Source organism: Protomyctophum bolini (assembly GCF_963924005.1).
Source record: "Protomyctophum bolini genome assembly, chromosome: 20".
In the NCBI taxonomy this organism is placed as follows: domain Eukaryota; kingdom Metazoa; phylum Chordata; class Actinopteri; order Myctophiformes; family Myctophidae; genus Protomyctophum; species Protomyctophum bolini.
In genome coordinates, this window is record NC_137881.1 from 13,195,223 (window position 1) to 13,209,916 (window position 14,694).

The 14,694-nt window shown below is 42.8% G+C and overlaps 1 protein-coding gene and 1 long non-coding RNA gene across 7 annotated transcripts in view; one reads left to right on the top strand and one right to left on the bottom strand.

The window, feature by feature from the left end:
* Positions 1 to 14,694, top strand: part of clcn3 (chloride channel 3) — a 58,652-nt gene that overhangs the window by 25,499 nt on the left and 18,459 nt on the right. For all 6 annotated transcript variants that reach the window (XM_080792878.1, XM_080792876.1, XM_080792879.1 and 3 more), the window contains 6 exons: positions 7,415 to 7,575; positions 7,853 to 7,952; positions 9,556 to 9,743; positions 11,485 to 11,607; positions 14,015 to 14,221; positions 14,461 to 14,541. In XM_080792878.1, the coding sequence (XP_080649004.1) occupies positions 7,429 to 7,575; positions 7,853 to 7,952; positions 9,556 to 9,743; positions 11,485 to 11,607; positions 14,015 to 14,221; positions 14,461 to 14,541 (846 nt within the window). In that variant the 5' untranslated portion in view covers positions 7,415 to 7,428. The remainder of the gene's footprint in view (positions 1 to 7,414; positions 7,576 to 7,852; positions 7,953 to 9,555; positions 9,744 to 11,484; positions 11,608 to 14,014; positions 14,222 to 14,460; positions 14,542 to 14,694) is intronic.
* LOC308335716 lies at positions 2,815 to 4,052 on the bottom strand. Its single transcript, XR_013966083.1, has 3 exons — positions 3,972 to 4,052; positions 3,616 to 3,744; positions 2,815 to 2,985 (listed from the first exon to the last, which is right to left on the bottom strand). It is a non-coding gene; the product is annotated as an uncharacterized lncRNA (long non-coding RNA).

Genomic DNA, 14,694 nt, shown 5'->3' on the forward strand with positions numbered 1-14,694 from the left:
GGCTAAGTGCGTGCCCTTACTGATCTATTAGCCAATATGGCAGAGATACAGTAATCAGACATCACGTGGAGCCTTCTCCTTACTATTATCTAAAAACAAATATGTATATAATGTATGTATTTTGTCTGGAAAAGCTTGGTAGTCCAGTCGTGACTGTGCCTAGGGTTGGGATCCTTTTTTTAGGATTTTAACGATAACGGTCCAAAATGATTCCTATAGGGGCTCCAAATGGACCCTTACAGGTCTGTAACTCAAATGGAACTAAATGGACCCCCTACAGGTCTATTTGGTTCCATTTGTACACTCAAGAGTTATTGGTTGGTCCTTGAAATTCTACATTTTGAGAAGAACCACCGGTATAGACTAATCCATGGTGTGGTGCCCTATAGGTCAGTTGCAGGCAATCAATACCGAGGTGTAAAAGCTGCGCTTAATGGTACACGGTCCTCAGCTATGGCTGCACCCTGTGCACCCCTCCGTGGGGTTTGTCTATACTATAGTAATTGTATAACAGACGTGAAGTCCACATATACCAGCTCTGACAATGCTGTGGCCCCAGGTAGGAACGGTTCCAAATGTGATGGAACCGATTCCGGTTCCTCAATGTTGGATCAGGTTCCCCTGATTCCTCCGCTTTCCCAACCGTAACTGTGCCCAGCCAGCCAGCGGGCACGAGGGCACTTCCTCCTGCCCTAATTATGTGCCCTCTACCACAAGTCATTGTGGGCCAAGTTGGCCAACTGCATAATGTCACAGGTCGTTGGGACCTTCAGCAGCTACATGCCACCTATGTTTGGCCGACTATTATGGCGGTGAATCAATGAATGCTCATGCCAGAGAAAACGTGAATACCGCGTACACCTAACACCTGTGTGTAGCTTCAACTTCTAAATAAATTAGAAAGGTGACGGTCAATGGTTGAACCATAAAACTCTGTGCTTTTCACTTGGGGAAACGGGCAAACCAGTGCCTGCTTGACTGGTTAAACCAATGCCTAAGCCTATGTGTATACTGTAGGCATTTGCCTCTCACACTGTAGGCCAGAGTAAGAAGCTATAATAGTACTCAGGCACACGATAAACAAACTGTCCTCTGTACATCAAAAAAGGATTATTCGAGCAGACTGTGGATTGGATTTCATGCATTCTTCTGTCTGTTTGCCATTTGTCTAGTTCATTTTGGGACGCGCAGAACCTATAAACTTGGCTCTCTGTCTCACTGTCGGCAGTGACATAATAGTTTCTTTGTGTGAGAGACGTCTCTGTCTGTAATGGACTCTTGTGCATATTTGTAGTGTCAAGAGTGCTAAGTTTACACGCGTCACTTATGGCAGTTTCAAATGACACAGAGGGTGGCTTCTTGTCGCTAAACACAAACATGGCTCACGCCAGATTACATAACCGCTGGTCGGGTGCATTTGGAAAACGGCTGAGAGAATTCCTGAGTTATAATCAGAATACCGGGCGCCACTGGCCTAGCGGTTAAGGCACATATAGGCTCTAATGCAGCCTGACAGCGAGTCGTAGGTTCGAGGCTGATGATCTTTGCGGAGTGTCACTCCTCGTCTCTCTCTCTCTCTCTCTCTCTCTCTCTCTCTCTGCTTCCTGTCTCACTGCTGCAAACTATCCAATAAAGGCAGAGACAGTCCAAAAACGTATAAAGAAAATAATATCAGGATATCTGAGGTAGGTCTATATAGTATATAGTCTTATGGGAAGGAATAAGGCCTATAAAGAATAATACAATTAATGACTGGGCACGGAATTACCAAATGCAACATTCCCTGCTACATGTTTATTGCTTTAGAGATCGCAGAGCAAGATGGCTGCAGCAGTGCCGCTTATGGCCTGTGATGTTCATACAGTAACAGGCAGAGAAGACAAAGCCCCAAGGCTATATCTGTGTGTGTGTGTGTGTGTGTGTGTGTGTGTGTGTGTGTGTGTGTGTGTGTCTTTATACTCTGTGTACTGTATTCACGTTTAGGCTACCGTCTGTTGTCTTTGTGACACGCGATGGAATACGGGTTAGTGGGGCTGATGTTTGACAAAATCAAACATCACTATATATTTTTTGGACCAAATACCGCTATATATTGATATTGTGATTGGCAATAATACTGTGAAAATAATAAAAATTGAGAAAATGGTCCATTTACAAGATCACAATGCATCAAGTCATGAGCTTGTAGATTTAAGCAATAAGCCACGAGAGGTCTCAGGGGGTAGAAGACCCTCGGCTGCGCCTCGGGTCTGCCTACGCCCCCAGCCAGTGTAAAATACCCGGTAAGCTGGGGCCTCGAGTGGCTTATTGCTTTTCTAAAACGGTTACAAACATATAGCAATATTAACCTAATAAAACGATTTAATTCACAAAAGTAGCTACGCTTTGCGCCACCAGAGCGAGCCACATCACTTCCTTGTTTTGCTCGGCAAGTAGCCCCAGTAATTGAAGGAGTGGATTATCGGTGGAATTTACACCGGTCACGTGACGGTAACCAGCCAATCAGAATCTAAGTATTGGGACTACCCGTAAGGCGTTAATAAGCCACGAGAGGTCTCAGGTTACCGGGTATTTTACATTGGCTGGGGGCGTACTGTAAAGTAATGGTACCGGTAAAGTAATGGTACCAGTAGCAGACAGTGTTACATAGAATAGACCAGAACACTCTGTAAAGTAATGGTACCAGTAGCAGACTGTGTTACATAGCATACAGTAGAACACCATTGAACACATTGTGGTTCCATTGTGAGTTATCATTGAGCCTGTACCCTCCACCTAAACGCATGTAAACAGTGTCTCCCTCCTCCAGCTCTACCATCCTTCCACTAGATATATGTTCATAACCTCCATAACTATTGTATCCACAGTTCCATAAGAGGCTCTGCCCATTCTTATACATGTAGACACAGAAGTCCTCTGATGACCACACGTTAAATGCATGATATGTGAAGTGATAGAGTCCTCTGACAGGCGCAGAGAAGACCCCTGAGAACACAGGATGAGAGAACACATTACATTAATATAAATTAAAAATACAATTATAAAAATAAAAACCTTAATTTAAAAAGTCAGATCTACAAGTTTGTGTGAGTTAAGAGGTTACTTTCCTCATCTCCTCTGGACTGTTGTTTTCAATGTGAAACACACAGTGGTGGAAAGTAACTAAGTACATTTACCTAAGCACTGTGTACTTAAGTACAATGTTGTGGTATTTGTAGTTTACTTGAGTATTTCCAATTTCCAATACATTTACTTATACTTGGATATAAATATTGTACTTTTACTCCACTACATTTATTTGAAGATTTTAGTCACTAGTTACTAGTCACTAGTTACACTAGTTATATTAACCACTTCAGCCCCATTTAGGCCATTTGAAAATAGCGAATCTACAAGCTTGCATATCTGCTATTTTCAAAAAGATTTTTTTAATATACATTTGAAAACTTGAAATGGCACGTATATTCTGCATAATGAATACTTTCACTTGTACTACTTTAAGTACCTTTTTACTTTTACTCAAACACATTTTGAATTCCGGACTTTTACCTGTAACAGAGTAGTTCTATATTGCAGTATTGATACTTTTACTTAAGTAAAAACCCTTTGCACTACCTGTAGATGGATTGTAGGCGTTGCCGACGTTAGTGGTGACTCTCTTGTAGATCAGAGTGGTGGTAGAACTATACGGTCCAACTTGTCCAACAATACCCAAACCAGCAGAGAAGGCCACCTTCGGTTTGTCTGTCAACACAGGAGGAGCATTATCAAACAGTTATTAAATATTATAAAAGCATAATATTATATTAAGCCAATAGAGGGTATGCACGTGACATCATCGTCATATACGCAGGAGTGTGTACCTTGTACATTTAATTGAACCTTTTGGGGATTTTTTCAATTCCTACTTTTGATATACATGTATACTTAATAATATGTTAGTATATATTATATTTATAAAACATACTTACTCCACAGTTGGTGCACTAGGCTTTCAGCAGCAGTCAGCCTGGTTTCTATGGTGGTCAGCTGAGCAAGATGACCTGAAATCAGTACATTAGCATTAAGTCAGTCATACAGTAAATACTCATGCACTTTCACTGTTGAGTGAGTAAGCTTTCCATTATGGATCAACTGTACAATAAAATACATCATCAAAAAAGGTTATCTATTCTCTGAGATCAATTATAGTAATTAAAGGAGTAGTTCACCCAAAATGTGACTTAATTACACACCCCATGAAGCCTTGAATTCATGGAGATTTCTGAGGGGGCCTAGCCCCTCCTTTTCCCAACTTGATGATTTGATTGGCTGATCACCCCATAGTGATGATTTGATTGGCCGAGCAAAGTACATATTGAGGATAAAATGTGCCGGCAGAAAAGTGAAGACGCCAAAAGTGAATGACATTTGTGATGATTTGATTGGCTGAGCACGGAATGTGATGTATGATGATAACACGGATGTGATTAATTTTTTTAAAGTTTTTGTCGCATTCCAATAAGCATATAATGTGTTGACCGGCTGAGTTGTGGTCAATTCAAGGCTTCATGGGGAGTGTAACTGATAAGTTAGTTTTTGGGTGAACTACTAATTAACCCCCAAAGTGCCTTTTCAACACTACACATGTAGGCCGATACTTGCATTCACTGAACACTATCTGGATCAAATTACCTTCACTTTCTTCCTTCAAGTCTTCAACATGGACCTCACTGGTACTGAGTCTGGTTTGGAGGTCTGCAACATGGACCTCACTGGTGTTGAGTCTGGTTTGGAGGTCTGCAACATGGACCTCACTGGTGTTGAGTCTGGTTTGGAGGTCTGCAACATGGACCTCACTGGTGTTGAGTCTGGTTTGGAGGTCTGCAACATGGACCTCACTGGTGTTGAGTCTGGTTTGGAGGTCTGCAACATGGACCTCACTGGTGTTGAGTCTGGTTTGGAGGTCTGCAACATGGACCTGGAGGTCTTTCACAAGGCTCTCGCTAGCACTCAATTTGGCAGCCATTACTGAAAAATATCACAGAGCAACATTATGTTAAACTATGAAACATTTTAAACACATTTCATCCTGTACCTTTTCAACCTCTTCCAGCTCCATTGTGACCATGCTAACCTGTCATGAACATCTTCTGTTCCTTGGCTTCTTCCTCACTGGCTGCCACCCTGTCTCTCAACTCTATCATCGCATCCCATATTTCATGTGTGAAGAGGGAACCTGGTTCGGCATCGCTCTGTCTCTCGCTGACCGGTCCGTTCTCCCCCGGAGCCCCAGCAGCCTCAGACAGACAGAACAGTAAAACAAGCAAAGCCACACAACCCTTCATCCTGAAGCAGAGTCACTATTTGATATTGTGCAGCTGCTTTTTATATCCTCTCCCTGCTCGTCCACCAACACTAGACACGTCACCGTGCCCAGTGGAAAGTTAGTGTACGGGACAGTAAATGGTGTCAAGGACCCACCTGAGAACTGCAACATGTGCTTTGATGAGATCTGGCAACGTTACATCTCCTGGTTCTGAAAAGAGTGGCTGTGAATATGTGTAATGTAACTGCTATCAGCTGTGGTTGTTTTAACCCATTCTGGACGGGAAACCCCTTTGGTGTTTTAAGCATTATGTTATACTTTAGCTCTCTGTCTATCAGGTTAAAATGTGCCTTGAGATATTATAGAACTGAAAACTAAAAATAGATAATTTCTCCACCAGACATAAAGCACAATGTCTCTGTCTAAAGGTGATTGACAGACATAAAGCACAATGTCTCTGTCTAAAGGTGATTGACCGACATAAAGCACAATGTCTCTGTCTAAAGGTGATTGACAGACATAAAGCACAATGTCTCTGTCTAAAGGTGATTGACAGACATAAAGCACAATGTTTCTGTCTAAAGGTGATTGACAGACATAAAGCACAATGTTATTATCATGTAACCAGTGACCACCACATATTGCTTGCCTTGGTGTAATACAATGGTACATACATTGCCACACAGAAACAAATTGACATGTGGGGTCTGAACTCTCCTGAAGTGTGTGTTTAATTTGTGCAAGCTTTGACTTTGCTGTTATTGAGAATAATAAAGAAGAGCTGAGTCTTGCAGTGAATTCAGTAGGACACGGTCAATATTCAAAATCAACGCGTAACCCGATACGTATCGTATCGAGATTCGTATCGTGAGGTTGTAGGCAATAACCACAGCCGTAAAAAGCTCGGTCTATATCTTTTATACTTTGACGTATGCCAGTGACGTGTATAGTTGCTATTTTTTTTTACATTTGAAAAAATAAGTAACTGTTAACGCTACGATATCAAAGAAATCTCGCAACCTTGGGAACCTTGGGGCTTTGTACTAGGACTATTACTAAGTAGTGTAGTGGTCTTTTCACTGCGTCACTTTGAACTGTTATCATTTTGATGACATTGCCTCAAATTTTAAGAGCAGCTTTAAAGCTAAGAAAGAACAGGGCCAGAGTGGAAATAATACAGTAGAACCTCATTTGAACCTCGGACAAGGAATGATCCAGATAATCAAAATGTAAATTCACCTTTGAACAGACATTTGTTCAGTGCACGACTAACTGTAACATGAATGAAAGCTTTCATTAGGCCAACCAAGTCGTCTGCTTCATTTATAGCCACCAGCCAATGACCTTCACCCCTGGCTTTCTTCATTTAGCCACCAGCCAATGACCTTCACACCTGGCTTGCTTTATTTAGCCACCAGCCAATGACCTTCACCCCTGGTTGGATGTTGCATTTTACAGCTGTATGAGTCACGCTGTGTTCCATGCCAGGCGGCGTTTCTTAAGCCTTGATACAGCGAATGAATTAATTAATTAATGCACCGTGCAGCACTGAGGTGACTGTCTACTCTAGACCAGTGGTTCTCAAAGTGGGGTCTGGGGACCCCCAGGGGTCGTTGAGGGAGTTCCAGGGGGTCCCCAGCTAAATGATAGTTTGGAACCAAATGGACCCTTACAGGATTGTAACTCTGAGAGTGTACAAATGGAACTATGGCCATTGACCCTTCGATTTGTACACACTCAGAGTTAAATTAACATTGATTTTACAATATCAATTCGGGTCCCAGAAATGCCATTAAATGGGGGTCCATAGTCTTGTCAAACTGGGGTATCCTTGAAATTAAATGGGTTGAGAATCACTGCTAGAGCCGTACAAATCTTCTTTTATGGGGGTCCCTGGACATATCTTTTCAAATGGTTCCCAAACCTTTCAGGCCGTGACCCCCCCCCCCCCCCCCTGACATAATCATACTTGGGGACCCCCCAGTTTGTGGGGGTTGGGTCGGGGGTTGGTTTGTCCATGTACTGTATACCTGCGATTTATTCATAATGTCCTCATTAATCCTATCAACCCCCCCTCTCTCCCCTCTCCCCCTCTCTCCTGCTCAGCATCTAACTACGCCATGTCTAACGGGGGCGGGGTTGCCAGCAGTACCACCCACCTGTTGGACTTCCTGGAGGAGCCCATCCCGGGCGTGGGAACCTATGACGACTTCCACACCATCGACTGGGTCCGCGAGAAATGCAAGGACCGCGAGAGACACCGCAAGGTGAGGCTGCAACGGTTAATCGGAATCCAATCTATTATTCAATTAGTTGACAACTAATCGGCCGATTTAATCGATCATGGAAGATGGTCGTTAGTTGCAGCCAGTGATGTCATCTCTGTGGGGGCTGCGGGGCTCTGTTCTGAGAGGCTAAATGTCATCAAATGGTGATGAGGTCTGTGGCTCAAATGCCCAATAAATAATGGGCCTTGATATGAAAAGGGTTGAACAATCACTGTTCTATAATAATTATTGTTTTTCTTTGTGTGCATGCGTGTAGATTAACAGTAAGAAAAAGGAGTCCGCGTGGGAGTTCACCAAGAGCCTGTACGACGCCTGGTCTGGATGGCTGGTCGTGACACTCACAGGGTTGGCCTCAGGTAACACGCACGTGCACGCACACACACACACACACATGCACAGCCGCACACGCACACATTTTAAGAATTTATTTATATCCACACAAAGGGAAATGCACAAGGACACAGACATTATGGGTGCAGTTATGTTACAATCACAGACATACATGTCTTGGAATCATGATACAGCAAGAATGTCACTCAGCAGTGTCTCTAATAGCCATATTCGTTCACACAACGGTGCTCAGAGTCAAGACTAGGCTTAGTCTCATATGGTGGCATATTAGGCACACACACACACACACACACACGCGCACACGCACACGCACACGCATACAAACACACTGTACAAACACACTCCCCATATCAATCCTGTCGTCGGTGATTTTCACAAGCATGTCCTCAGGTAACACAAACATTGCCTCACTTCCCCTGATATACACACACAGTAGACGGTTTGTCTCTCTGCCGTTATCTGTCTAATACAGTTTTCCTGCGTACCAATGTTTATAGGGTCGCCATTCTAACATAGTATTTCCTAAAATAACATTGAATAAAACTCAATTTCATTATAGTCATAATGAATCATACGTAAGCAAATAACCTAACAGTGGAATATCTATATCAACTATACTTATACACTATAGAGTGCTATGTCTACATAGAATGCTATCTAAGTTACTTAAATTTAGTCTTTGAATACGCCTGTAAGGTTGTCAAGGCTAGGGCAAGTGCTACGTGCTAAGATGTTGTCACAATGCAGCGTGATGCGTTGTGAGCTTTGAAGATCTGCCATTTTCACTAGTTTCGGTCCTGGGCAAACGTCTAATTTCTCTTTTGGGTCTTGAGATAAAAAAGTTTGGTTACCACTGGTCTAATGCACGCACATTGGTTATTTTAAGTTGGAAGAGTATTTACAATTGTCATGAATGGTCTCAGAAATGTCATAAAAGCAAAGGTTAACGCCTCAACCTGTGATTTCTTCAAGTGGTTGGTTGTATGTAGAACAGCAGCAACACAGGTTTAGAATGATAATACCTAAACAAAGTAAACATCATCATTACATTTTCTTGATGAAATAAAATTTGGCTTTAGTTTATTCCATGAGCACATTCATTTATTTATTCTTTATCCAACGATTTTGCAACCCGTTTGAATTGATTTCTTTTTTCAATTATCTAATGTAATCCTGGGCTACACTTGCTCTGCCAACCTGGGGGGCCAGTGGACTGACCTCATGCTTCCTTCTATGCATGAGGAGTCCCAAGCTGCTTCTTTTCACCTGACAGGGGGCAGTTTCCTCGGCCGGACGTAGTGCGTGGAAGGAACACATTATTCCAACCAGTTCCTTTCCCCTCCATCAGGCGCCCCGGCTGGCCAGGGGGAGGTAGTTTTTTGTGAGGGTACCTACCCTATAGGGTACACGGGGAGAACATGCAAACTCCACACAGAAAGGCCCTTTCGCCAACCCCGCCTCGGGTATGGGCACTGATGACACGGAGGAGAGAACGCGCCCAAATCGAACCCAGGACCTTCTAGCTGTGAGGCGACAGCACTATACCGACTGTGCCACCGTGCCCCTGAGCACATTCATTTCTCAAACCTTTTTCTCTTGTCCAATCAGGTGCTTTGGCCGGCCTGATTGACATCGCCGCCGATTGGCTGGCCGACCTGAAGGAGGGGGTGTGTCTGAGCGCCATGTGGTTCAACCACGAGCAGTGCTGCTGGACGTCCAATGAGACCACGTTTGAGGAGAGGGACAAGTGTCCCCAGTGGAAGAGCTGGGCGGAGCTCATACTGGGACAGGCTGAGGTAGGAGCACGCATGCACGCACGCACGCATACTTCTACTCCACTACATATCAAATCCAAATATTGCACTTTTACTCCACTCCATTTATTTGACGGCTTTAGTTACTTTGTAGATTTTGATTATTACGTTGACCAATGACAAAGCTTCTAGGAACATCTTTGAATGCAGATTGTGGCCCCTAGATGAGTCACATATGTTTATTATATTTTTGCTTATAACAGCTTTAATCTACCAAAGAAAAAAAGATGACTTTGTGCTCCGATTAGAGGAGGTATACTGACACTTTATATTGAAACGGGTTGTTATGTTGGGTTGGTTGGATGAAGAAGATCGAATCTGTGTGATCTCAATGAAATAGAGAATGAGTATCCTTTTGTCTTGTATTGTCCTTTTTATGGGAGGGTCAGAGAAGAGTTGTTTAATAATATAAACTATAGCTGATATGATGGATATGAATGATTCACAACACATCAACTGTTTATTTGAAAAAGTGTTATTAAAATTTTAGGGCTGTCAAATGATTAAAAGTTTTAATCAGATTAATCACAGCTTCAAAATGTATTAATCATGATTAATCACCATTCAAACTATGTCCAAAATATGCCATGTTTTCCTGTATATTGTTGTGGAAATGGAAAGATAAATGGCAGAAAGCTGATATACATTTGTTTTAACATACCTACTGTATGTAGTATTCTGTTTATTTATTATAACAAATCCACTGTAGTAGGATCATAGAATGGTGTTTTTCTTCTTATTATTTCCGCTTGTAAATTAGATTTGTGCCAGGTACACTCCTGTCTACCACAGACAATATTATTTCTCCTTTTTTACGTTTTACGTACCTTTTTTAAGTTCTTCCTCATCTGGATTTAATGTAAAGTTTGCAACCGACAGAGGACTTGCATATCAAATATAAACCCTTTTTATATTGAGAAACAAACACCATAAATAACTTTTCAAGTCAGTTTCAAGTATTTTAGTGAAGGAATTCAACCCACATAAATAAACAAACAAGATCAGTTCATCACAGTTCATAAACCCAAGGTAAACAGTTCAGAATGGTTGAAAATAAATAAAAGAAACAAAAGATATATTCAGAAACTCATAACAACCACGTGAATTCATTTGATTTCAACCCGGCCGGCCTTTTCAGCGCACAATAAACCTTCACAATCCCCTTCCCTTCCCAAGTTCATAGATAAGGAAAATAAATAAGACTCGTATACCACGGGCTTGTCCGTGCCCGGCAAACAATGAATTGTCCACATCCCAAAACTTCAAAAGATAGCCTATGTCACGCAACACGCAACGCAACGAGTGTGTCAAAGAATGAACCGTGCAGGGCGGCTTTTAATGTCTCCCCGAAAACAACAACAACAAGTGCCTGAAATAAAATAAAATAAGTGAAGTACCACCGCTCCGTGCCGTGCGTGACAGCCAACAGAAAGATGCGGGGCAGCGGGGATTCGTCAGTGGTTTATGATCGCCCTTATTATATTTGCAAACTATCTAGAAAAAGCCTGGGACCTATATATATATATATATTAATATTATGTTATGTTTTGTTTTGATTTGTTGCATTTTAATTTATGTTGTAGGATCAGCAATGCCGATAATAACCAGTGTAATAAGTGTATACCTGAATAATTGTAACTGTATCAAAAGGCGTCAGTATTGATGCTTTTAAGTAAAAGTTGTGAGTACCTTTTCTTACCACTGTGGTGTTCTTTCTCTGCAGGGCCCAGGCTCATACATTATGAACTACTTCATGTACATCTACTGGGCGCTGTCCTTCGCCTTCCTGGCCGTGTGCCTGGTGAAGGTGTTTGCCCCGTACGCCTGCGGCTCAGGGATCCCCGAGGTAAAGTCCATGCCAGCACTCACCTTTCCTCTCCCATCCTGTCCTGTCCAGTGTCCACTAGGCTATTTTATCCCTGTGTAAAAGAATGGCTACTTGGCTGTCGCTGTCCATTTAATTTCCAGTGCGGGGTGGTTATGCCAGTGGAAGTGTGTGTGTGTGTGTGTGTGTGTGTGTGGTGGTTTCTGTTTCTCTCATGTACTCTTGATTTACAAAGGCTAAGTAGGGAAATAGGTTAATTGTCTAATCCGATCCCTGCTGGGTGCACCCTGTGTGTCTGAGGCAGCCTGGGCAGCATTCCATTTGGAGTTTGTGAGTTTGAACTGCCCATACTGTAGATCCGAAGTCCCGTTAGTCTGAACATGCATTAAGGTTGGCCAACATGCACTGCTCCCGTGCTTGCGGTTATGTTTAGGTTAGGGTTAGAGAGAGGGATAGTAATTTCGGAACAATGAACCTTCTGACTAATGTTGAACTTCCTTTCCCTCAAACCGGAAAGAAAGAAAAAGCGTGACTCGTTCTCTCATAGCTTGCGGCTTTTATTGGGAAGGTATTACGTATTATTCTTCCGGTTTGAGGGAAAGGAAGTTCCTCCGAGGTGGAAAGCCTGGTGATGCGAGGTTAGGCGGAGAGATTTGTAAATCTCTGCTTCAAAGCATCCGCTAAACGCCTCAATTGATTGTAAATACTCTCTCTCTCTTGCTCTCTCTGGAAAGCAATTGAATAGACCCGAATAGCTACCGTGGTGTATCAAGCTTTGAACGATGGAATATTGACGTGATCATGTAGTCTATTATAATATTACACAATTCCTAGACAGTTTGTGTTTGTGTGTCTGTGTGTGTAATTATAGCATACTGTTTTGTAAAGATGAGATGAATGGTCCTGACTTGCAGTTTGTGTAAATAAGACTTATTAAGGTTTATTATTAAGCATATCATTCTGTAATGATGGGTCGCAGTCAAACTGTGTAATGTTTATACATTATGTGAGCAGACTGCCCACAACATGTCCCTGGTGAGCTGATCTCAAGATCCCACACACGCACAAAATATGTAACGGATCTAATTATGTGATTAAGATGTCACACGGACAGTCAGTCAGTCAGACGGACAGACATGCTCGAAAATAGTATCTCTCATCTATGGCCTGGCAGAGATAAGATCATGACCCTGAGGTTATTTTTCCACTTTGGCATGTTTTGGGCTAGATGCTTAGTTGTGCTCAGTCATGTGATAAAAGCACTATGTCTTTTTTCTTTTAGACTGTTTCCGCTCTTACTCCGTTCTGTCTGTCTGGAGTACAGCCCAGTCTAAGTCAGTCACTGCAACTCAGCTTATTCATGAGTTTGCTGTGTGTAGACTAGTATTGATTTGTGTCCTGGTGTCGACTCAGCCTAAACGTGCCATCTATTGATTCTCTGCCAGGTCAGAATGCCAGTGTCTGAATCTGTCCAGACTAATGCTGGATATGAAAATATATTGATGATAATGGTTTCAAATTTATTCATTCCTGACAGCTCATATTATAAACTCCCAAAGTCATACAAGTTTTATTTATTTATTTTCCAAGCTCAATGAACAAAGGATTTCAGGCGCATTGAAATAGGCTGTATTGATATTGTTTTGGTCACAGTTTTTGGAGAAGTGTGTAATTAGCCCTTCGCTAAGTCCCTCCCCAACCCGTTCTTGTTAGCAGTGAGGAGACATGGCGAGCTGTCCTTCTCCCCCATTGAGATGCTAAATGTTAAATGACGGGATTTCTCCATATAGATAATGGATAGCTTCAAAATGTCTTCTAAAATCTAGTCAACCAGGCCTGCAGTAGGCTATGCACTCGGCAAATGTGCATGACATTATTTCAATAAACTAGAAATACGAGGAAATGACAGAGGCAGAAACAGTATCCAACAATCAACATTAACGACCGTCCGACAGGAGTTGTATTATATAGAAATTTCACGAAATACCTTTCGTTTATGGGTAGGTTTCCTTCAAAACCGTTAAGTTGTGTATGTGTTCAACAACACAGCCATGCAAAATAACACCGACAGCTATGATTATATATATATATATATATATATATATATATGTTTGCCCAGCTTAGCAACGGTTGCTAAACTATAATGGATTGGCATTGGAAAATCGCTTTTTGGGGTGGGGGTTAGCAAAGGGCTAATTGCAGAGTGTGGATAGCTATGTTGACGTTTTAGAAAAGTGTGAAATTGCAGTCTGAGTGTGGAGAGCCATTTTGAAGTGAGCGTTCTGAGGCTTTTGGAACATGGCCTTATGTTGCCATGGGAACAGCAGCGTTGGAGAGGGATATGGAAGAGTCTTCCCCTTCTTCTACCTCCTACCAATCTCACCTCTGCCCATCCCTCCTTCCTTCCCTCCCTCCCTCCCTCCCCCAGATCAAGACCATCCTGAGCGGGTTCATCATCCGGGGCTATCTGGGGAAGTGGACCCTGATGATAAAGACCATCACCCTGGTCCTGGCCGTGGCGTCGGGCCTCAGCCTGGGGAAGGAGGGCCCCCTGGTGCACGTGGCCTGCTGCTGTGGGAACATCTTCTCCTACCTCTTCCCCAAGTACAGCAAGAACGAAGCCAAGAAACGAGAGGTGAGAGGAAGGTTGCAGCCGACCACTAATTCGATATGAACCAGGGTGTCTTCAACAGGGCGTCTGGGTGTGATAGCATAATTGTGCATTTACATAGCGCTTTTATCCAAATGAGCCAGTGCCGCACAGGAAATGAGCCACTGCCGCGTGCGTGCGTGCGTTGGCACACACACGCACGCACACCTCACCTGTGTTTTGGTGTTGATCTGTGCTGAGGTGCGTTTGTTTTGTCCACTCAGGTCCTCTCTGCGGCCTCAGCAGCCGGTGTGTCGGTGGCTTTCGGAGCACCTATAGGAGGAGTGCTGTTCAGCTTGGAGGAGGTATGTAATATGTAAGCCTATCCATGTGTCCACATCAACGGGACGACATATAGAAAACTGTCAGGATTTAGAAGATATTTTATAGAATCGTCCTCGGGTCTAAATGGGTTAAAACTCTGCAACCCCCTCCATCCTTCTCCTCTCTCCCGTCCG